The 25,495-nt window shown below is 44.7% G+C and overlaps 1 protein-coding gene across 2 annotated transcripts in view; it reads right to left on the bottom strand.

Annotated features, from left to right (window-relative positions):
- Positions 1-25,495, bottom strand: part of LOC140406733 (5-aminolevulinate synthase, erythroid-specific, mitochondrial-like) — a 64,175-nt gene that overhangs the window by 14,732 nt on the left and 23,948 nt on the right. For both annotated transcript variants that reach the window (XM_072494680.1, XM_072494679.1), the window contains exons 4-6: positions 15,428-15,647; positions 12,511-12,695; positions 2,028-2,207 (exon numbers count right to left, since the gene is read on the bottom strand). In XM_072494680.1, coding sequence (XP_072350781.1) covers positions 2,028-2,207; positions 12,511-12,695; positions 15,428-15,647 — 585 coding nt within the window. The remainder of the gene's footprint in view (positions 1-2,027; positions 2,208-12,510; positions 12,696-15,427; positions 15,648-25,495) is intronic.

Genomic DNA, 25,495 nt, shown 5'->3' with positions numbered 1-25,495 from the left:
AACTCACTGCCACCTCTGAAGGGCAACTAGGGATGGGCAGTAAATGCTGGCTTAACCAGCGACGCCCAACTCCAGCAAATGAATAAAACAAAGTTAGGTGCATTGGCCATGCTAAATTGCCCCAAAATGTCCAAAGATTAGGTGGGGTTACAGAGATGGGGCATGGGCCTAGGTACGATGCTCTTTCGTAGGGTCAGTGCTGATTCGATGGACTGAATGGCCACCTTCTGCACCTTCGGGATTCCATGAACAGCTCTGTGCGTTAGACAATAAGTTCCATTCCTTTTCTGAATAAATCTTTTATGTACAGGGTGGAATGCTATTAACCCTGTGAAATGTGGGAAATGCATTGTCACGGCATCATCCTCCTTGATACCCGTTTGCAATCTAGTGGAGTTCCCAGACTAGGAGGCTGAGCAACAGCTGATTGACCCACATTCCATCTCCGAACAGCCTTATATAGATACTGAGGCCAGTTACAGTACAGGCCCTTTGGCCCAGGCAATCATTTCTCTGGCAGAAGTCATGTGATTTTAACAGATAGCAGATACCCTCGGCCCACCCCGTAGCTAAAGGCAGTATTGCTCTGGCTGAGAAGCTGGACTTCCCGAGTTCTCAGTCAGATAGAGATAAGACTTTCACCATATAATCTAGGCTGATTCCCAGTGCATTACTGAGGGAGTGCTGCACCCTTGGAAGCGTCACCTTTTGAACGTTTACCTGCTCGGTTGGATATTAACAATCTCACAGCTACTATTTCAAATTTTAAAGAACAGACTTTTTTTCCCAGTGACCCCGAGGTCAGGTTCTTCTGTCAACCAAAACCAGTTAAACTGACTACCTGACCACCCATTTCAAAATCTGTTGTGGAAGCTTGGTGAGCTCAAATTTACTACTTCACTTCTACCACTGCACTTTGACGTAAACTAATTGGCTGTGAAACTCCTTGGAATGTTGAGTGTCATAAAAGGTTTTACAGAAATGCAAGTTCTTCCTTTTCCTTGTGATTCACGAGGGGCCAATTATTAGTTTTTGGACCCTCTGCGACCTGTTAAGGTAATCGGGAAATGTGTCACAACTTTCAGCTCAGAAGAATGGTGAGGAGCAACCTGCCAACATCTCTGGTTTTTGCCACCACTGAGCAAGGCGATCTGTAAAATTGCACCCCTCCAAAATGGTGAAAGGTTGATTCTAACATATGCAAATTGCTAGATGATAATAGAGCTTTTTTTAGCATTTGAATGGTTTTGGGTATGATCGCGTTTGAGGTTAACAATCTATTCAGTGGTTTGTAAATGGTTGTGATGCCACCAGGAGTGAATCTCTTGGGGCAGAGGTTCAATGTATGAGTGATGTCCTGTCATGGATGGCCACAGTTACAGTTTGATCTGTTTCTCGTGTTTCACTTGTGGAGCATTGTACAGATTTTCCATGGAAGGTTGAACCATGGGACTTCCATCAGAGATTGGGGCATCAGAGACTGGGGCTGATAACTATTCACACCGATCTATTTTCATCATTTAGTCTGCAACAAACTCAGACCTAGAATCAGTGCAGAAGGAGGCCATTTTGTCCCAGTAACCTAACCTACACATCTTGGGGATAATAGACTGAGGGGCAATTTAGCACAGCCAGAACACCTAATCTACACATCTTTTGACTGAGGAAACTGCAGCCCTGAAGGAAACCCACACAGCCACTGGGAAAACATGTAAACTCTACACAGTCATCCAAGGTTGGAATCAAACCCGGATCCCTGGTGCGGTGGTGCAGCAGTGCTCACCACTGTGCCAACACGAGTTGTGGAAAACCCCAGTGATGAGGAACTTTGGGAACCGTAAGCCCAAAGTCACCTCAACATCACAGCATACTCTAGCTACCAAATCATGTCTTAAATAAGACACATTTACATTCTGAAAGAAATATAACACCATGAAAAGCTGCTACATATTTACACTGAGCTCTCTTCCGTTCTCCTTGTAGTATGATCTCGGACTGGCACAGCAATATTTCACCTAATTTCTTACCATCCATCGAATGCACTGTCTCGAATGCAACAATTTTGGGGGCCCTTGGGTCTGACTCTCTCAGGAGCTGCTCCAGATGTTCAACGTCATTGTGCCGGAAAACAAATTTGGGGATTCCGCTGTTCCTGATCCCCTGAATCATGGACGCATGGTTCCCAGCATCCGAGTAAATCTCACAGCCTGTGGGAATCAAAAAGTTTCTTAACCATTTGCTTGTTCTGGAATTAGCTGTATTATTTCACACAGGAAATCTAGGCTGATCAGAAACACCCGCTCTCACGGACTTTTTTTTAATAAATATTTTTATTCTCCTTTTTCACATTTTCTCCCAAATTTACACCCACCAACAATAATCAGCAACAAATATGTCAATCAACATAACAATAACAAAGTTCCCACCTCCCACCAACCCCAAACATTAGCCCGCATGTTTACATAAACAAATGACACAAAGGAATCTGGGATTACCCATAGTCACCCTTACTACGCACAGCCCCCCCCTCCTCTCCCACCCAACTAATGTTCGATGTTATCCAATTCTTGAAAGTGCATAATGCCCATGACTTGTAGAACCCCTCCGTCCTTCCCCTCAGTTCAAACTTAACCTCCTCAAGAGTCAAGAATTCCAACAGGTCACCCCGACAGGCCAGGGCAAAGGGTGGAGAGGATGCTCTCCATCCCAACAGTATCCGCCTTTGGGCGATCAATGAGGCGAAGGCTACAATATCTGCCTCCGCACCTGTTTCCAACCCTGGCTGGTCCGACACCCCGAATATGGCCTCCCGGGGACCCGGGTCCAGTTTCACATGCACCACCTTGGAAATGACCCTAAAAACCTCCTTCCAGTAATCTAGCTTTGGACAGGACCAAAACATATGAACGTGATTAGCGCCCCCCCCCCCCCCCCCCCCCCGCAACGCTCACACACCTCGTCTACTTCAAAGAATCGGCTCATTCTCGCCCTCGTGCGGTGTGCTCTGTATACCACCTTCAGCTGTAACAGCCCCAAGCTCGCGCATGAGGTGGAGGCATTTACTCTCCAGAGCACCTCACACCAGACCCCCTCTTCTATAACCTCTCCCAACTCTTCCTCCCACTTTGCTTTGATCCCTTCCAGCGATGCCTTATCCTCTTCCAAAATAGCTCCGTACACCGCTGACACTAACCCCTTCTCCAGTCCCCTTGTCGTCAGCACCTCATCCAGCAATGTGGAGGCCGGTTCCTCCGGGTAGTTCTGTATCTCCTTTCTGGCAAAATCTCGAACCTGCATGTATCTGAACATTTCTCCCTGCTCCAGCCCATACTTCGCTTCCAGCTCCTTCAAACCGACCCCTAAGAAACAAATCTTTTAGTGTCTTAATCCCTTTCTCTTCCCAGTTCCGAAAATTTCCATCCCACCTCCCTGTGGTTCCCCTGGATTGGCATTTCCCTTGATTCTGCCCCCAACCCCAAGTGTTTGCAAAACTGCCTCCAAATTCGCAATGAAGCTATTATTACCGGACTCCGAGTATTTCTACGGAGCTATCTGGAGCGGCGCTGTTGCTAGTGCTTTCAGGACCGACCCCCTGCACAAACTGTCCTCCATTCTGACCCACTGGGGATCAACCCGTCTGACCCAGCTCCGCACCTTCTCCACATTCGCCGCCCAGTAGTAGTACATCAGATTTGGAAGACCCAAACCCCCTGCCTGCCTTCCCCTCTGTAGCAGCACCTTTCTCACTCTGGCCACCTTCCCTCCCCATATGAACGAGGTAATCCTTCCCTCAATCTCCCTGAAAAAAGCCTTTGGCAGGAAATCGGTAGGCATTGAAAAATAAACAGAAATTGCGGCAACACATTCATTTTAACTGCCTGTACCCGACCCACCAGTGACAGAGGGAGACCATCCCACCTTGCCAGATCGGCTTTCACTCTCCCCACCAAACTAGAGATGTACCTGCGAAGCCTCCCTCACTCCCGGGCAACCTGCACCCCCAGAAACCTAAAGTGAGTCCCTGCCCTACGGAATGGCAGCCCTCCCACCCATGCCCCCACCCCCGGCCGAGACACAACAAAATACTCACTCTTGTCTAGGTTCAGCTTGTAACCCGAGAAAGACCCAAATACTCGCAGTAGCTCCAATGGGAATATTGGGGAATCCTATCGACATACTAGGTTCCAACACATATAACAGCAAGTCGTCGGCATATAAGGACACCCTATGCTCTATCCCCCCCGGATGCTCCCGAACTTCTTAATGCGATGGCCAATGGTTCAATTGCAAATGCAAACAGCAGGGGGGGGGGACAGAGGACATCCCTGCCTCGTCCCATGGTGGAGAGAAAAGTATCTCGAGCTGATGTTGTTTGTGCCGACACTCGCCCTCGGCTCCTTATATAGTAGCTTTACCTAGTTCACAAATCTTGGTCCAATCCCAAACCGCTCCAGAACTGCAATCAAGTATCCCCATTCTACCTGGTCAAACACCTTCTTGGCATCCAATGCCGCAACCACCTCGGTTTCCTTCCCTTCCGCCGGTGCCATAACGACGTTCAAAACCCTCCTAATGTTCGAAGGAAGCTGCCTCCCTCTCAAGAACCCCGTCTGATCCTCACTTATCACCTTCGGGAGGCACTCCTCCAGCCTACCCGCCAGTACCTTCGCCAATACTTTTGCGTCCACATTCAGAAGTGATATGGGCCTACATAACCCACACTCCGTCGGATCCTTATCTTTTTTTAGCAACAGTGAAATCGATGCCTGCCCCAAGGTTTGTGGCAGGCATCTTACCCTACCGCCTCTTCAAACATCCCCATCATCAGGGTGCCAGCTTATCCTTGAATTTTTTATAATATTCCACCGGAAACCCATCCGGCCTTGCCACCTTCCTGACTGCATCCTCCCAATCGCATCCTTTATCTCCTGTTCCACTGTCCTTCTAATGTAGCCCTGCCCCCCTCCCCTAGCCTCGGGTACTCCAACCCATCTAGAAATTCCTGCATCTCACGGTCTCCCCCAGGTGGCTCTGACCTGTACAACCTCTCATAAAACTCCTCAAAAACCTATAAATCAGATCCGGAGCCGCCACCAACTTCCCTGCCCTATCCCTCACCTGAAGAATTTTCCTTGCTGCTGCATACCTCCGGAGCTGACCTAACATACAGCCTTATCTCCAGGTTCATAAACTGCACCTCTTGCTCGTCTCAGTTGGTGCACCAACTTCCTGGTAGACAGTTGGTCGAAGCTCGCCTGTAGTTCCTTCCTCGCTCTCGCGGACTTCTGGTGACGGCATGTAGGTCGAGGCCGCACGTTAGGTGGCTCCTGCTCGAGGCTCTGGTTTTTGGACTTCAATGCCCGTTTTAGAGAGAGTTTTTGAATGAGCTGGTGCAGGAAGCTATAAGCCAGATGGGAGATGTCGGAGACCCAGAAGAAGGGCACTGGAAAGAAGGGGGCGAGTAAAAGTCCGCTGTCAAGTGAGTTGATGAGTCTAGCGGGAGGAAAGATGGCGGAAGTTGAATTGCTGGGTGGGCGGCTCCCCTCACAGTTGAAACTCTGACCGAGGTGATGGCCGAAGAATTTGAGGGGCACATGGAGGTACTGCGGAGGGAGATGATGGCTGCGATGAAATTTAGAATGTCCAATTCACCTAATAGCATGTCGTTTGGGACTTGTGGAGGAAACCAGAGCACCCGGAGGAAACCCATGCAGACACCAGGAGAACGTGCAGACTCAACACAGGCAGTGACCCTAGTCGGGAAATGAAGCGGGGCTGTGAGGCAACAGTGCTAACCACTGTGCTACCATGCTGCCCTAGGGGCTTTTCACAGTAACTTCATTGCAGTGTTAATGTAAGCCTACATGTGACAATAAAGGTTATTATTACTGCGAATTGAATGTTTTGCCGCGATTCCTATTTTAATTTCAAAGACTGCCGGTCTTTTTACCCAAGTCCTTGAGGGAGATGGACAAGTTCATCTCGTTCATTTGGGGGGAGGGAGAGAGAAGGTGGCGAGGACTAGGGGCTATTGCAGAGGGACCGGAAGGTGGGGGATTAGACCTCCCAAACTTGCAGTATTACAGTATTATTATTGGGCGCCGCGAATGCCCAGAAGGTGCGGAGCTCTGTGAGGGACGTTCGAGATGGGCTCAGGTCGGGGTTGCAGGTGCTGGTATTGACGCTGCCCCAATGGTCCCAGAAAGTACTCGGTGAGTCTGGTGGTGGTGGCCACATTGAAGATTCGGAGGTAGTTTAGGCAACCCTTTAAGCTGGGGGCTGGGTCAGGGGGGATGCGATTAGGGGGAATCATAGGTTCAAGCAAGGGAGGATGGATGCAAGGGTTCAAGCCGGGGTGGATGGATGTTTGGTTTTGGGGATGGGATAAGAGGAGGATGAAGGATTTGTTCCTTTTGGGAGGGGGGGGGGGGGGTTGATGTGCGAGTTTTGAGGAAGTGTGGGTTGGCGCAGGAAGAAGGGTTCAGGTACATGCTGGTGCAGGACTTTGCAAAGGAACATTTTACCCACCCCGATGCACCGGCTTCCCTGTTACTGGATGCGATGCTCTCAGCGGGGTTGGGGGGGGGGCAGGTGGCGATTGGAGAGGGAGGTCGTCACAGAGATCTACGAGAGGAGATCCTGGAGGACGGTAGGATGTCCATGGAGGGAATTAAGGCAAAGTGGGAGGAAGAGCTACGGTATGGTACTAGAAGAGGGACTGTTGGGTAAGGTGCTGCAGAGGGTGAATGCCTCAACTTCATGTGCGAGGTTGGGGCTGGTACAGCTGAAGGTAGTGTACAGGGTGCACCTCACAAAATCAAGAATGAGCCGGCTGTTCGTGGGTGTGGGCTGTGAGCGATGTGGGAGGAGCCCCGTGAACCATGTTGATATGTTCTGGTCCTGCCCGAAGCTGGAAAGGTTTTGGAGGACAGTGTTCAGTACAATCTAGGGGGTCTTGCTTATGGATATTGAGTCAGGTCTAGACGCCATGGGCACGATTCTCTGAAATGGAGACAGAGTTCGTGCCGTCGTGAACGCCGTGTAGAGGTTCATGACGGCGCGAAACGGCCCCTATCCCGACCGATTCAGGGCCCGAAAATGGGCTAGGAGCGGCACCGCGTCATTTACGTGCGCCAGGCCTTGGCGCCGCGTAAAGGTGGCGCCGCATAACTGGCGTCATCCGCGCATAGAATATAGAACGATACAGCGCAGTACAGGCCCTTCGGCCCACTATGTTGCACCGAAACAAAAGCCATCTAACCTACACTATGCCATTATCATCCATATGTTTATCCAATAAACTTTTAAATGCCCTCAATGTTGGCGAGTTCACTACTGTAGCAGGTAGGGCATTCCACGGCCTCATTACTCTTTGAGTAAAGAACCTACCTCTGACCTCTGTCCTATATCTATTACCCCTCATTTTAAAGCTATGTCCCCTCGTGCCAGACATTTCCATCCGCGGGCGAAGGCTCTCACTGTCCACCCTATCCAACCCCATGATCATTTTGTATGCCTCTATTAAGTCTCCTCTTAACCTCTCCAACGAAAACAACCTCAAGTCCATCAGCCTTTCCTCATAAGATTTTCCCTCCATACCAGGCAACATCCTGGTAAATCTCTGCACCCGCTCCAAAGCCTCCACGTCCTTCCTATAATGCGGTGACCAGAAATGTACGCAATACTCCAAATGCGGCCGTACCAGAGTTCTGTACAGCTGCAACATGACCTCCTGACTCCGGAACTCAATCCCTCTACCAATAAAGGCCAACACTCCATAGGCCTTCTTCACAACCCTATCAACCTGGGTGGCAACTTTCAGGGATCTATGTACATGGACACCTAGATCCCTCTGCTCATCCACACTTTCAAGAACTTTACCATTAGCCAAATATTCCGCATTCCTGTTATTCCTTCCAAAGTGAATCACCTCACACTTCTCTACATTAAACTCTATTTGCCACCTCTCAGCCCAGCTCTGCAGCTTATCTATATCCCTCTGTAACCTGCTACATCCTTCCACACTATCGACAACACCACCGACTTTAGTATCGTCTGCAAATTTACTCACCCACCCTTCTGCGCCTTCCTCTAGGTCATTGATAAAAATGACAAACAGCAACGGCCCCAGAACAGATCCTTGTGGTACTCCACTTGTGACTGTACTCCATTCTGAACATTTCCCATCAACCACCACCCTCTGAAGTCACACGGGATCACGGGTAAGCTGGCAAGGTGGATACAGAACTGGCTAGGCCATAGAAGGCAGAGAGTAGCAATGGAGGGATGCTTTTCTAATTGGAGGGCTGTGACCAGTGGTGTTCCACAGGGATCAGTGCTGGGACATTTGCTCTTTGTAGTATATATAAAGTCTATAGTTGCCGGGGTAGTCTCTGCTCCCCTTTTTGAACAAAGGGACCACATTTGCTATCCTCCAGTCCTCTGGCACTATTCCTGTAGCCAATGATGACATAAAAATCAAAGCCAAAGGTCCAGCAATCTGGCCTCCCAGAGAATCCTAGGATAAATCCCATCAGGACCCGGGGACTTATCTATTTTCAGCCTGTCCAGAATTGCCAACACCTCTTCCCTGCGTACCTCAATGCCATCTATTCTATTAGCCTGGGTCTCAGCATTCTCCTCCACAACATTATCTTTTTCCTGAGTGAATACTGACGAAAAATATTCATTTAGTATCTCGCCTATCTCTTCAGACTCCACACACAACTTCCCATCCCTGTCCTTGACTGGTCCTACTCTTTCCCTGGTCATTCGCTTATTCCTGACATACCTATAGAAAGCTTTTGGGTTTTCCTTGATCCTACCTGCCAAGTACTTCTCATGTCCCCTCCTTGCTCGTCTTAGCTCTCTCTTTAGATCCTTCCTCGCTACCTTGTAACTATCCATCGCCCCAACTGAAACTTTACACCTCATCTTCACATAGGCCTCCTTCTTCCTCTTAACAAGAGATTCCACTTCTTTGGTAAACCACGGTTCCCTCGCTCGACGCCTTCCTCCCTGCCTGACCGGTACATACTTATCAAGAACACGCAGTAGCTGATCCTTGAACAAGCTCCACTTATCCAGTGTGCCCAACACTTGCAGCCTACTTCTCCACCTTATCCCCCCCAAGTCACGTCTAATGGCATCATAATTGCCCTTCCCCCAGCTATAACTCTTGCCCTGCGGTGTATACTTATCCCTTTCCATCATTAACGTAAACGTCACCGAATTGTGGTCACTGTCCCCAAAGTGCTCTCCTACCTCCAAATCCAACACCTGGCCTGGTTCATTACCCAAAACCAAATCCAACGTGGCCTCGCCTCTTGTTGGCCTGTCAACATATTGTGTCAGGAAACCCTCCTGCACACACGGTACAAAAAACGACCCATCTAATGTACTCGAACTATATCTTTTCCAGTCAATATTTGGAAAGTTAAAGTCTCCCATAATAACTACCCTGTTACTTTCGCTCTTATCCAGGATCATCCTCGCCATCCTTTCCTCTACATCCCTAGAACTATTTGGAGGCCTATAGAAAACTCCCAACAGTGTGACCTCTCCTTTCATGTTTCTAACCTCAGCCCATACTAACTCGGAAGATGAGTCCCCATCTAGCATCCTCTCTGCCACCATAATACTGCTCTTGACTAGCAGCGCCACACCTCCCCCTCTTTTGCCTCCTTCTCTGAGCTTACTAAAACACCTAAACCCCAGAACCTGCAACATCCATTCCTGTCCCTGCTCTATCCATGTCTCCGAAATGGCCACAACATCGAAGTCCCAGGTACCAACCCATGCTGCCAGTTCCCCTACCTTATTTCGTATACTCCTGGCATTGAAGTAGACACACTTCAAACCACCTACCTGAACACTGGCCCCCTCCTGCGACGTCAAATCTGTGCTCCTGACCTCTATACTCTCATTCTCCCTTACCCTAAAACTACAATCCAGGTTCCCATGCCCCTGCTGCATTAGTTTAAACTATTTGGAGGCCTATAGAAAACTCCCAACAGTGTGACCTCTCCTTTCATGTTTCTAACCTCAGCCCATACTACCTCGGAAGATGAGTCCCCATCTAGCATCCTCTCTGCCACCCAAAGAGCACTAACAAATCTCCCCCCCTCCCCCCCCCCCCCAGGATATTTGTGCCCCTCAGGTTCAGATGTAGACCATCCTGTCTGTAGAGGTCCCACCTTCCCCAGAAAGAGCCCCAGTTATCCAGAAATCTGAATCCCTCCCGCCTGCACCATCCCTGTAGCCATGTGTTTAATTGCTCTCTCTCCCTATTCCTCATCTCACTATCACGTGGCACGGGCAACAACCCAGAGATAACAACCCTGTTTGTTATAGTTCTGAGCTTCCATCCTAGCTCCCTGAAAGCCTGCCTGACATCCTTGTCCCCTTTCCTACCTATGTCGTTAGTGCCAATGTGGACCACGACTTGGGGCTGCTCCCCCTCCCCCTTAAGGACCCGGAAAACACGATCCGAGACATCACGTACCCTTGCACCTGGGAGGCAACATACCAATCGTGAGTCTCTCACGCTCCCACAAAATCTCCTATCTGTGCCCCTGACTATCGAGTCCCCAATTACTCATGCTCTGCTCCTCTCCCCCCTTCCCTTCTGAGCAACAGGGACAGACTCCGTGCCAGAGGCCCGTACCCCATGGCTTACCCCTGCTAAGTCCCCCCCCACCCCCACAAGTATCCAAAGCGGTATACTTGTTTCTCAGGGGAACGACCGCAGGGGATCCCTGCACTGACTGCTTTTTCCCAGTCCCTCTTACAGTTACCCATCTATCTCCAATCTTTGGTGTAACTAATTCTCTGAAGCTGCTATCTATGACCCCCTCTGCCTCCCGAATGATCCGAAGTTCTTCCACCTCCAGCTCCAGTTCCCTAACTCGGTCTTGGAGGAGCTGGAGATGGCAGCACTTCCTGCAGGTAAAATCAGCAGGGACACTAACGGCATCCCTCACCTCAAACATCCTGCAGGAGGAACATTGCACTCCCTTCCCTGCCATCCCGCTAACTTTCTACCAAGATCTGGCTAACAACTAAATTAAATTTAAAAAAAAATAATAATAATAATAAAATATGGTACTTACCTCACACCAATGGGTTTTATTATTAGGTTAGAGGAGGAGGGCGGGTGGGAGACACTACACGTGTAGTGTCTCGGGTTTCCTCTCCACCAGAATTTATTGGTGAGGGTCTTCCCAGAAGCTCCGCTCCTGCAAAGACAAGTGTTTTTAAAGGAGAGACTTACCGCCCAGAAGTCACTTCCGCACTGCTCCCGCTGAAATTGACTAACCTGTTCCGCTCCCGCTGAAATCGACTGGCCTGCTCCTGCAAAGACGAGTGTTTTTAAAGGAGAGACTTACCTCCCAGAAATCACTTCCGCACTGCTCCCGCTGAAATTGACTAACCTGCTCCGCTCCCGCTGAAATCGACTGGCCTGCTCCTGCAAAGACAAGTGTTTTTAAAGGAGAGACTTACCTCCCAGAAATCACTTCCGCACTGCTCCCGCTGAAATTGACTAACCTGCTCCGCTCCCGCTGAAATCGACTGCGTGGTTGCTGTCCTCCCCGAGTCCGCCCCGCAAGAAGATGTCCGACGGATCTTGCGGGGCTGTGGAAGAAAGGAGGTCCTCCTTCAGAGAGGCCGGCCCGACAATCGGTGGGCACCGATCGCGGGCCAAACCCCATTTGAGGCCCTCCCCGGTGCAGGATCCCCCCCCCCCTGCCCCCAGCGTTCCCGCGCTGTTAACGCCGGCAGCGACCAGGTGTGGACGCCGCCGGGGGGAACCGGCTGTTTTGGGCCGGCCGCTCGGCCCATCCGGCACTGAGAATCGCGGGGGCACCGGTGAATCACCATTTTGGCTGTCTCAGGCGATTCACTGGACCATGCCGTGCAAAACGCGATTGTGCCGATCTGGCCGTTTCCGTGAATCGTGGGAGGGCATCGGACCGGCGTCGCGGGAAAATTTGGCAACCCAGGCGATTCTCTGAAACGGCGCGGGAGCAGAGAATCGAGCCCCATATTCTGGGTGCTGAACCAGCCTGAGCTGTGGGTGCGGGGGCAGATGTCTTAGCCTTCGCCTCGCCAATCGCTCGTAGGTGGGTCTTGTTGGGATAGAGATCAGCTTCTCCACCCTGTGCCTTGGAGTGGCGGGGGGACCTGTTGGAGTTTTTGACCCTGAAGAAGGTGAAGTTCAAGCTGAGAGGGGGGTAAAGGAAGGGTTCCATAATTGTTGTGGTTTGTTCATCATGCACTTCTTAGGAGTTGGTTATCGTTGACTTTGGGGTGGTGGTCGGGGCTTTTTTTTGTTTGGGGTTTTTGTGTTGTGAGAATCAATCGAATAAAAATATTTATTTTAAAAAGAAACGCATGCCTCGCTGCATGTCTGTGTCCTCCTTCTCTCCCTTTCCCTCTATCTCTCTCTCCCACACCTAGATCCTTTCCTCACCAACTAATGGTTAATTTTCTGTGATCTCTGTCCAATACCTGGGAGCAGTTTGGCTAGAGTGAAGAGAGTTGAGTCATTCGCCACGTAACAGGATGTGAAGAGGAGTGCCGCGTCCTTTTGGTGGAGGCTGGCCAGCTCCGATTCCAGGTCCACGTGGAATTTGCTGGTTCCGGAGATGTTCCGCGTTCCGCCAGCTCCTGCACCGTACTGTTGCACCGTTTCCCTGCAGACAACAGAGTGAGTCATGTAAACATGGCATGAAGAAGCTGCATTTCAACATGGCATGAAGAAGCTGCATTTCAAAATGGCTGTCTCAGGTGCTTAACTTGTCCTGTTGTACTTTGCAACCAATGAAACAGAGTCGTTGTTACAGAGCAATTGGAAAAGGCAACCTCAGCACGGCAAGATGAGCAGCTTGTTTGGCATAATTGGCTGAGAGGGAGATGTTGGTGCCAAGACTGGTGTTTCTCCCCCCCCCCCCCCCGGAAATAAATCTACTGTTGACTCCAGCGCTCCTCTTGGCAGCGAGTTTCAAATTCTCTCGGTGAAGGCTTCTCAATTCCCTGTTTGATTTCTTGGTGACTGTTTTACACAGATAACTTCTAGTTGTGATCTAGTTACAAGTTGAAAATGTGCTTTGCCATTTACTCTTTCAAAACTTTTCATTGTTTTACAGACCTTTCTATTAGGTCGTCTCTCAGCCATCTTTTTCCAAGAGGAGAAAGACCCAACCTTTTCATCTGATCGATATAACCACACAGTCCTGGTCTCAACCTTGTAAATCGCTCCTCTCCAGTCTGTATCTTATAATACTTGTACGCGCATTCCAGGTGTAGTCTCAACAAATATTTGTACAAGTTTACCAAACATTCTTTACTTTTCAATTTCATCTCTCTGAAAATGAACCCTCGTGTTCGACTACCTTTTAGTGATCACCTTGTTGATACATGTCATTTTTAATATCTTTGTACTTGCAGATCAGGGGCTGATTTAGCACAGGGCTAAATCACTAACTTTGAAGGCAGGCCAGCAGCATGGTTCAATTTGAAGCCGACTTGTAACAATAAGCGATTTTCATTTCATTTCATTTTTCAGATCCCTTAGATTCTCCGCCCTATGTTTAGATTGTTATTTCTATGGGTACTGTGACCTTCTAATTTTTCTTGCGATAATACAACAGTTCACATTTATCTGCGCTGCAAGTTATTGGCCAAGTTCACAAGTTTATTAGTTTGTTGCACTCCTCCACAGTGTTGACCGTTCTCTGTGTAAATTCAGATATGTTCTTTTGATTTGAATGTGTAAATTGTTAATGTAAATTGTGAATAATAGTGGTCCAAGCACTGACAAAGCAGCACTTTGCGCCTTCTGGCACTCTGAATAGCTCCACATCGCACCCCCATCCCCTCCACACACACATCACTCCCCTCCCCCAAACATCACAACGTTTCATATTTATCTGCTTTCATAGAATTTACAGTGCAGAAGGAGGATATTCGGCCCATCGAGTCTGCACCGTCTCTTGGAAAGAGCACCCTACCCAAGGTCAACACCGCCACCCTATCCCCATAACCCAGTAACCCCACCCAACACTAAGGGCAATTTTGGACACTAAGGGCAATTGATCATGGCCAATCCACCTAATTTGCACATCTTTGGACTGTGGGAGGAAACCGGAGCACCCGGAGGAAACCCACGCACACACTGGGAGGATGTGCAGACTGCCTTTGCAGGTTATTGGCCGATTTTGCAAGTTTATGTCAGGTAATTTGTTGCACTCCTCCACAGTGTTGACCATTCCCTGCAATTTGGCATGATGTGTAAATTCAGACATTTTCTTTTGATTCCAATGTATAAATCGTGGTTGTAAGTTGTGAATAACCGTGGTCCCAGCTCTGATCCTGGAAAAGAACCACTTTGTACTTTCTGGCACTATGTGCGATTGACTGTTGAAACTGCAGAGCAGCCGGGGGGATAATTTGCCTTTGCCACTGTCACACAGGATGCCATTGTGTCAGTTCAAAAGAACAAAGAACAAAGAAATGTACAGCACAGGAACAGGCCCTTCGGCCCTCCAAGCCCGTGCCGACCATGCTGCCCGACTAAACTACAATCTTCTACACTTCCTGGGTCCGTATCCTTCTATTCCCATCCTATTCATATATTTGTCAAGATGCCCCTTAAATGTCCCTATCGTCCCTGCTTCCACTACCACCTCCGGTAGCGAGTTCCAGGCACCCACTACCCTCTGCGTAAAAAACTTGCCTCGTACATCTACTCTAAACCTTGCCCCTCTCACCTTAAACCTATGCCCCCTAGTAATTGACCCCTCTACCCTGGGGAAAAGCCTCTGACTATCCACTCTGTCTATGCCCCTCATAATTTTGTAGACCTCTATCAGGTCTCCCCTCAACCTCCTTCGTTCCAGTGAGAACAAACCGAGTTTATTCAACCGCTCCTCATAGCTAATGCCCTCCATACCAGGCAACATTCTGGTAAATCTCTTCTGCACCCTCTCTAAAGCCTCCACATCCTTCTGGTTCAGTTACGTACATGTTATATAAAAATAAATCCCAATGTTATTCTTTCCTGTATTCGGGCTTATTTTTAAGCTAGCTGAGCAGCGACAAACCCTCCCAGCTCATTTCCCTCCCTAACACCAGGGTCTGGCTGACCCTTCTTTATTCATATGAATTAGGAGCAGGAGGAGGCTACTCGGATCCTCGAGCTTGTTCCACCATTCAATAAGATCATGGCTGATCTGATGGTAACTTCAACCCAAGGACGAATTGTCTGCAGTTTGCTGTTTTCAATATAGCTAGCACTTTCCGAAATAGCCTGCTGGGTGTGTGGGCTACCCACTACAGCAGAGACCATATTCCCCTCTTTGCAGTCCTGGGTCTGTGCAGAACTGTGCGTGTGCAAATGTATGAAGACGCCAGTGGATCTACTTACATGATGGCTTTCAGGACACGGGGGTGACTGCCCATCCCCAGGTAATCATTACTGCACCAAACTGACACATTCTTCTTTTCAGCCAATGGCTCGTAGTACTCCGCTAATGGGTACTCCTCTGCTTTTCTGTTCACAGTTTTAAACACACGATAAGTATGGTCATTCTTCTTTTCCTCAATCTTCTGGGTGAAGAATTCATCGTAATCAAAAATGGGAAGCTCTGCCAACAAGATAATCAACCAAGCAGTGAGGCAAATTAATTAGAAATCAACCGACCTAACCAAGTAAACTAGTGGCGGGCATCCAAATTAAGCAATAAAGTAAACTGAATTGGCCAATCAATCATACTATCCAGCCAGCTAACTAAACTCCTAAAGCAGCTAACTAAACAAAGAGGATTAGATAGGGTGGACAGTGAGAGCCTTTTTCCTCGGATGGTGATGGCTAGCACGAGGGGACATAGCTTTAAATTGAGGGGACATAGATATAGGACAGATGTCAGAGGGAGGCCTGCAACAGTAGTGGACTTGGCAACATTAAGGGCATTTAAATGGTCATTGGATACACATATGGATGATAATGGAATAGGGCTTTAGATTGGTGTAGAAGCCAGGTATTTCGAATACAACTAGTATAGGTAAAGGATAGCTGTTTAAGCATAAATGTTGAGCCCCAGTTTTAATACCCATTTATACAGCATAATTCACTTTTACTGAAGTCCGTTGTTCTGGCAAATGCATATTTTCAAAGACAGTGTGACATTAAAACAGCACAGTTGCAAGATAATTTGACACTGTCTTGTGCTAATTGTCAAGGTCAAGGGAATGAATACACAGCAACATGAAGGCACCATTGTTCACAATGCAGATAACAGCTAGGTCAGAAAAGCTGATGTTGCACATTGAAGATGGACGGCTTGCCATCAAATCAAATGTGTTTGAGTCTAACCCAAACCAATTAGGATTATATTGGGGTGTAATTAGACGACTTAAGACAGATATGAAAGTGTATAACTGAAAAGTTTCTCCCGGCCATTTTAGGTTAGGTTTAGTTTTTCGTGTGTTGTCTGTGGTTTTATTGTCTTTGAAGGTGTGTTGTGCTGTGTTGTCTTTCTGTTAGTTTAGTCAGTTTTTGCCTTTGATTCTAGTCTCCAGTTTTGTTTTAGTGTTTAGTTTTTAGGTAATTGTCTTTGGGGGTTCTGTCAGCCTAACAGTCTGTGTCAGTGATGTTAGTCCACTTTTGACTTTGAGTTTGAGTTTAGCTGAAGATTAGCTTTCTCTCTCTTTTCATGTTTCATTGCCAGACTTTGACCTTTTAAAAGTTACTTTCGAGCTGTCTGCCTAAGCAAAGAAAGATAATGTCTGTAATTCTCTGAAAGCTTCGAATTGTCTACGAATTGCCTTTTAAATGACTTTCAAATTGTAATCAAGCGACTACAAATAAAACAATTCTTTTTGGCACCTGAGGAGTTTATACTGCAAATTTCTGCTGAGTTCCAGTATTCGCAAAGTGCTACTGATAACCGAATAGCAGAGATGATATAAATTCCTTCAACTATACACAGTCGAATAATACAAGGAATCGAACTACTTAACACAGTCTACAAATATTACAAATCTTACAACTTGTTGTATTGCGCCAGGACTTGATTCATCAACTAAGTTTCCCCCAAACTTGGCGTAGTTCGACAGGTTAAGATTCCTTAAATTAAAGTTTCCTTTAATTGGCGTAGTCAGGCAGAAGGGGGGAGTACTGAGGACGACCTTCGGAGACCCAGGTGACGACGGAAAGCTTCGAAGATAATCGGAGGAGGTCGGGAACCTGCGGGAAGCTTCGGAGATAATCGGAGGAGGCCCAGAAGACAGCCGGAACCCACGGCTAGACTAGGGTAAGAAATATCGTTTTCACCCATTAAAAGTCTTAAAGCCGCATCAATCAGTACTTCGACCCTTGAAAATAACATTTTTTTTATAGACTGTGTTAAATAAATCAAGTGCCAGTCGGTCAGACTATCAGACGTGACTGGAAGATTAGTCACTGCAGTAACTAAAATAAAACGGCAGTCAGCGATCAAGAAAAGTTATGGCTGATCCAATTCAAAGTGTAGATTCAGAGCCTTTAGCAGACAGAAAATTACTCCCCACTACATCCAAGGGGGGTGCTGGAATACCAGATGTTTCTGTTGAAGATATGTTGGGGGATTGTAGATCTTTCACTCGTAGACATTTTAACCTATGTGAAACCTCAAAAAAAATTGAATCAAAGTATGATATCCCCAGAGGACAGTGGTCCTTCAATAATATCAAGAGAGCATGGGGAAAATGCACACGATTACACGGTGCAGAACGTGTAAAATGGTCCCTGGTAATTACGGGACAGATACACAGTCAGCAAGAGATCATTGTTAAAAATAAAAGTGATCATCAGCTTCAGTCCACTAAAGACCAACTAAGTGCAGTTCTTGAAGATTTGCAAGATGCAAAATCCAAACTTGAGCATTATGATGAAATTAGAACAGATTTGCAAAATAAAACCTCTGAACTCCAGCAGTTAAATGTTCAAATCGCAGAATTTCAAAATCAAGTTTTTAAAGTGGAGACAGAATTCCAAAATCAAGTTTTTAAAATGGAGTCAAAATACCAACAGCTGCAATTAAATACTGAACGAAGTGATGATGAGTATAGGTCTACTAAAAGGCAACTAATTGCAGTTGTTGAAGAATTGCAAGATGCAAAATCCAAACTTGAAACAGATTTGCAAGATGCAAAATCCAAACTTGAGCATTCTGATGAAATTAAAACAGATTTGCAAGTTGCAAAATCCAAACTTGAGCATTCTGATGAAATTAAAACAGATTTGCAAGTTGCAAAATCCAAACTTGAGCATTATGATGAAATTAAAACAGAATTGCAAGATGCAAAATCCAAACTTGAAACAGATTTGCAAGTTGCAAAATCCAAACTTGAGCATTATGATGAAATTAAAACAGAATTGCAAGATGCAAAATCTAAACTTGAAACAGAATTGCAAGATGCAAAATCCAAACTTGAGCATTCTGATGAAATTAAAACAGATTTGCAAGTTGCAAAATCCAAACTTGAGCATTATGATGAAATCAAAACAGATTTGCAAGATGCAAAATCCAAACTTGAGCATTATGATGAAATTAAAACAGATTTGCAAGTTGCAAAATCCAAACTTGAGCATTTTGATGAAATTAAAACAGAATTACAAGATACAAAATCCAAACTTGAAACAGATTTGCAAGATGCAAAATCCAAACTTGAGCATTCTGATGAAATTAAAACAGATTTGCAAGTTGCAAAATCCAAACTTGAGCATTATGATGAAATTAGAACAGATTTGCAAAATAAAACCTCTGAACTCCAGCAGTTAAATGTTCAAATCGCAGAATTTCAAAATCAAGTTTTTAAAGTGGAGACAGAATTCCAAAATCAAGTTTTTAAAATGGAGTCAAAATACCAACAGCTGCAATTAAATACTGAACGAAGTGATGATGAGTATAGGTCTACTAAAAGGCAACTAATTGCAGTTGTTGAAGAATTGCAAGATGCAAAATCCAAACTTGAAACAGATTTGCAAGATGCAAAATCCAAACTTGAGCATTCTGATGAAATTAAAACAGATTTGCAAGTTGCAAAATCCAAACTTGAGCATTATGATGAAATTAAAACAGAATTGCAAGATGCAAAATCTAAACTTGAAACAGAATTGCAAGTTGCAAAATCCAAACTTGAGCATTCTGATGAAATTAAAACAGATTTGCAAGTTGCAAAATCCAAACTTGAGCATTATGATGAAATCAAAACAGATTTGCAAGATGCAAAATCCAAACTTGAGCATTATGATGAAATTAAAACAGATTTGCAAGTTGCAAAATCCAAACTTGAGCATTTTGATGAAATTAAAACAGAATTACAAGATACAAAATCCAAACTTGAAACAGATTTGCAAGATGCAAAATCCAAACTTGAGCATTCTGATGAAATTAAAACAGATTTGCAAGTTGCAAAATCCAAACTTGAGCATTATGATGAAATTAAAACAGATTTACGAGTTGCAAAATCCAAACTTGAAACAGATTTGCAAGTTGCAAAATCCAAACTTGAGCATTATGATGAAATTAAAACAGAATTGCAAGATGCAAAATCTAAACTTGAAACAGAATTGCAAGATGCAAAATCCAAACTTGAGCATTCTGATGAAATTAAAACAGATTTGCAAGTTGCAAAATCCAAACTTGAGCATTATGATGAAATCAAAACAGATTTGCAAGATGCAAAATCCAAACTTGAGCATTATGATGAAATTAAAACAGATTTGCAAGTTGCAAAATCCAAACTTGAGCATTTTGATGAAATTAAAACAGAATTACAAGATACAAAATCCAAACTTGAAACAGATTTGCAAGATGCAAAATCCAAACTTGAGCATTCTGATGAAATTAAAACAGATTTGCAAGTTGCAAAATCCAAACTTGAGCATTATGATGAAATTAGAACAGATTTGCAAAATAAAACCTCTGAACTCCAGCAGTTAAATGTTCAAATCGCAGAATTTCAAAATCAAGTTTTTAAAGTGGAGACAGAATTCCAAAATCAAGTTTTTAAAATGGAGTCAAAATACCAACAGCTGCAATTAAATACTGAACGAAGTGATGATGAGTATAGGTCTACTAAAAGGCAACTAATTGCAGTTGTTGAAGAATTGCAAGATGCAAAATCCAAACTTGAAACAGATTTGCAAGATGCAAAATCCAAACTTGAGCATTCTGATGAAATTAAAACAGATTTGCAAGTTGCAAAATCCAAACTTGAGCATTATGATGAAATTAAAACAGAATTGCAAGATGCAAAATCTAAACTTGAAACAGAATTGCAAGTTGCAAAATCCAAACTTGAGCATTCTGATGAAATTAAAACAGATTTGCAAGTTGCAAAATCCAAACTTGAGCATTATGATGAAATCAAAACAGATTTGCAAGATGCAAAATCCAAACTTGAGCATTATGATGAAATTAAAACAGATTCGCAAGTTGCAAAATCCAAACTTGAGCATTTTGATGAAATTAAAACAGAATTACAAGATACAAAATCCAAACTTGAAACAGATTTGCAAGATGCAAAATCCAAACTTGAGCATTCTGATGAAATTAAAACAGATTTGCAAGTTGCAAAATCCAAACTTGAGCATTATGATGAAATTAAAACAGATTTACGAGTTGCAAAATCCAAACTTGAGCATTATGATGAAATTAAAACAGATTTGCAAAACAAAACCTCTGAACTCCAACAGTTATCTTTTCAAATAACAGAATTCCAAAATCAAGTCTTTGAAGTGGAGTCAAAATACCGACAATTGCAATTAAAAACTGAGCGAATTGAACTTGAAAATTGCAAGTTAGTGAAAGAAAGATGTGTTTTAGAAAGAAATATAACCAGCGTGACTGAACATTGCAATTCTTTGACAAACATGCTTTCTGTACAAAAGATTGAACAAACTCAGAAAGCAGTCCAAGCCACCCACCTAGTGGCACAATCGGCAATTGCACAGCCAAGATCAATTGTTAAACATAAATCATTTTCTCTGTCGGATGAATCAGACGAAGATAGTGTTCCTACAATACAAAATACTAAAGCAATTCGACTAGCCCCTTTAAAACGCAAACGGGTTAGAGTTGGAAGCAAAAAAATAGAAGAAGATGGTGAAACTATCACTAGAAACATATTTGACCACCAATGGGTTCCTGAACAAATTGATCCTTCTAAAATTGACGAATGGTCCAAGGGTCTTCCACACCCTAAAAAGGGTGGTAAGACCACATGGGATGGAATTCACAGATTACAAGCCATTTACAGTCTCCACCCATTTGATGGAGTACAAATTCTGACTATCATGCTAGGTATAAGTTCAACCCTTAGAAATGAAGTAGAAGTTGCCCTTGGAGACGATTTGCAAAATTTAGAAGCTGGTTGGCTAACAATCAAGAATTGGCTGTTACAATTTCGCCCCCCGAGGACCAATTGGTCTAAGATCACAGCTTGCTTTCAAAAAAAGAATGAAGATATTCAGGATTTTGAGGAAAGATTTTTACGTACTTGGATGGAATATTCAGGGATGACACTCGACCAGGAAAATGACACATGGGATGCAAGCACTTTAAGTCCATTAAAAACGGCTTTTATAGCCGGTGTTAAACCTGGAGTTTCTGCTGCCTTGAATTTGGTTTTACCAGCTTGGGCCACAGCTGGCACATACCGAGACATAGTTGACCGATGCATTCAGATAGATCGTGGTTTGCACAATCAGATAGATCGTGGTTTCACACTGCAGCTGCTCAAATGCAGCCTATTGCTCAAATCCAGCCCATGTTACCTGCTGCTCCAGCGGCGGCTGTTGCAGCACCTGCAGGAATATCAGCAGTAACTACAATTTCACCACCAGCGCTAGAACAAACATGTACCCTTGCTCCATTAAAATCACGTAAGAAAATACCACAATGTCTTTCCTGTGGTAGAGTAGGACACTGGATGGCAAAATGCTAAAAACAACGGATGGATTCAAGAGATGATAATGAAGTAGACAATGTTCACTACAATACACCTCCACCTCGTGGTCAACCATGTAACACGTACCAACAAGACACACCCAGTATGGCTTCTGGTCAGCAACACTGGCTAAGCAACTACAACCATGGTTTGCTTTTACAGTTAATCAACAACAGTATCATAATAGCCCAACTGTTTACCACATGGCTTTACAGAATCATCTCAGGCAACTGCCTGTTCGGCCTTCCAATATGAAGATGATGTTCTGATAACCTCTATCAATAAAGATGATCATGACAAAGACTTACGGGTGGTCTTGAACCACCTCAGTACTACAGTCACAAAGCTAGCTTTCACAAAGCACAAATTGCCCAGAAAGATGTTTACTTGGGACAGAAAATTTCCAAACGAGAAAGGGAACTTACTCAGAAGAGAACGACTGCCATCAAAGCAGCTAAAGAACCCTCAATGTATCGCTAAAACGTTGCCAAGAACTGTCAACTTAAGAAAACTGTCATTATTCTGAACGTTGCTGTATTAATTTAAAGAAATTAACATATCTTGTTAGCTGTGTTTCCTTTAACAGAATCGACAAATTCATCTACAGAAAATCAAGATACAGCACAAGATTGGTTCAGTTATATATTTAATAAGTTATTGTATTTGATATTTTAAAATAAATGTTTGGAATTAGCCTGGAAATTAAAACTTCAAACAATGTGGAAGCTGGTTTAAAAAAAAAACCAACAATCTTTGATTAAAAGCCAAAAGAACAGGTTGTTCAAAGAAATTTGATAACGGGAATTTGGCAGCATTCCAACTTTTACTCCCAGTCCATTTGAGTGACAAAAAAAAAGTTTAAAGATGCGAATGGCATCATTCCAAGCTATATGCCTCTTTTTGTCTCTGTAAGAAAATTAACCCTTTCAACAAGCTTTTGTGTATAATCCAGAGGATGTCCATTTTGATAATCATTTTACCATTTATTACTAGATCATATGTTCAACTTTTATTGTATAATAATTTTACATGAAGTTATTATTAATTACCAATGTGATCAAATTTGATTAATTTATTAATTATAATTATTATTTTGAAATGCCTGTTGCAATGTTAATTCCATTTTATTGTTTAAAACTGCAATGATTCTTTGCGCTTTTACCTATCCTATCGCATTAATGATGTATTTTAATCTTTTCTGATATATCTCAATTTTTCGATTTATCAAAGGGCCGACTGTAGAAGCCAGGTATTTCGAATACAACTAGTATAGGTAAAAGATAGCTGTTTAAGCATAAATATTGAGCCCCAGTTTTAATACCCATTTATACAGCATAATTCACTTTTACTGAAGTCCGTTGTTCTGGCAAATGCATATTTTCAAAGACAGTGTGACATTAAAACAGCACAGTTGCAAGATAATTTGACACTGTCTTGTGCTGATTGTCAAGGTCAAGGGATTGAATACACAGCAACATGAAGGCACCATTGTTCACAATGCAGATAACAGCTAGGTCAGAAAAGCTGATGTTGCACATTGAAGATGGACGGCTTGCCATCAAATCAAATGTGTTTGAGTCTAACCCAAACCAATTAGGATTATATTGGGGTGTAATTAGACGACTTAAGACAGATATGAAAGTGTATAACTGAAAAGTTTCTCCCGGCCATTTTAGGTTAGGTTTAGTTTTTCGTGTGTTGTCTGTGGTTTTATTGTCTTTGAAGGTGTGTTGTGCTGTGTTGTCTTTCTGTTAGTTTAGTCAGTTTTTGCCTTTGATTCTAGTCTCCAGTTTTGTTTTAGTGTTTAGTTTTTAGGTAATTGTCTTTGGGGGTTCTGTCAGCCTAACAGTATGTGTCAGTGATGTTAGTCCACTTTTGACTTTGAGTTTGAGTTTAGCTGAAGATTAGCTTTCTCTCTCTTTTCATGTTTCATTGCCAGACTTTGACCTTTTAAAAGTTACTTTCGAGCTGTCTGCCTAAGCAAAGAAAGATAATGTCTGTAATTCTCTGAAAGCTTCGAATTGTCTACGAATTGCCTTTCAAATGACTTTCAAATTGTAATCAAGCGACTACAAATAAAACAATTCTTTTTGGCACCTGAGGAGTTTATACTGCAAATTTCTGCTGAGTTCCAGTATTCGCAAAGTGCTACTGATAACCGAATAGCAGAGATGATATAAATTCCTTCAACTATACACAGTCGAATAATACAAGGAATCGAACTACTTAACACAGTCTACAAATATTACAAATCTTACAACTTGTTGTATTGCGCCAGGACTTGATTCATCAACTAAGTTTCCCCCAAACTTGGCGTAGTTCGACAGGTTAAGATTCCTTAAATTAAAGTTCAGGACAGATGTCAGAGGGAGGCCTGCAACAGTAGTGGACTTGGCAACATTAAGGGCATTTAAATGGTCATTGGATACACATATGGATGATAATGGAATAGGGCTTTAGATTGGTTTCACAGGTCGCCGCACCATCGAGGGCCGAAGGACCTGTACTGCGCTGTAATGTTCTAATGTTCTAAAAACCAACTACAGTAACTACAATGAAGAAATCGAATAGCTAAGTTAACAAGCAAACAAATGCCCAACAGCATAACCTGGGACCCAACCTGACTAACCACAAAGTAATTCAATCAAATTAACCACATAATTAAACTAACCTTGCAACCAAAATACTGGATGTGGGAAGCCTGGGGCGGGATTCTCCAATAATGGGGCAATGTCACCACTCCAGTGTCAAAACGTGGGCGATTCACTTTGGACGTTCCTGAAGGAAGCCCAGAGTGATTCTGCGACCTGGGGGGGCTAGCAGGGCCCCGGAGCAGCTCCGGCTGCCGATACGGGGCCCTGCACTTCTGATCGGGGGTCTGCGCATGGCGGCGGCGCAGATCGGCACCCCCTTAAGCTAGCTGAGAAGAGACAAAAATCTGCAGATTAGCTGTGGATCGGTGGCCCCCGATCGATAGCCTGGCTGTCTGTGAGGCCCTCCCCCTACCAGGGCGGACGCGGACTGAGTCCAAAGCCGCTAGCTGAGTTCTCAATTGGTGGGATCATGAGAAACCCACGCCGTTGGGAACTCGGCCAGTCACATTTGGAGAATCACTGCGGGGGCTTCTGTCAATGGGCCCCGACCCGCGTAGACCGTGCACGTGAATTGTGGGACGCCGTCGCGCCGGATTTCGGGTCTGACGCCCATCTTCCGCCCCTGCGCCGATCGCGATTTCGGCGTGGAGGCTCTGAGAATCCCACCCCTGAAATAAACACAGAAAACGCTGGGTAAACCTGTCCAGATCTTCGTTTAACTTAAGAAAGCCTGCCTGACTTTACAAACTGACAATCTTTACAAACTGAACATGCAATTAGTGGGATGCCTGAAGCATTGGCAAAGCACATCAGCTCCAAATTCACAAAAGAAAAACCATGTTACCGTCAGACCTGGAATGGGAGAATAAGGGAGTTGTTTCACTCCTCACGTGGTCATAACAAGG

This window comes from Scyliorhinus torazame, unplaced genomic scaffold, assembly GCF_047496885.1.
Source record: "Scyliorhinus torazame isolate Kashiwa2021f unplaced genomic scaffold, sScyTor2.1 scaffold_824, whole genome shotgun sequence".
Taxonomy (NCBI): domain Eukaryota; kingdom Metazoa; phylum Chordata; class Chondrichthyes; order Carcharhiniformes; family Scyliorhinidae; genus Scyliorhinus; species Scyliorhinus torazame.
Note: the sequence above shows the minus strand (reverse complement) of the source record. Positions and strands in the feature narration are given on the sequence as shown.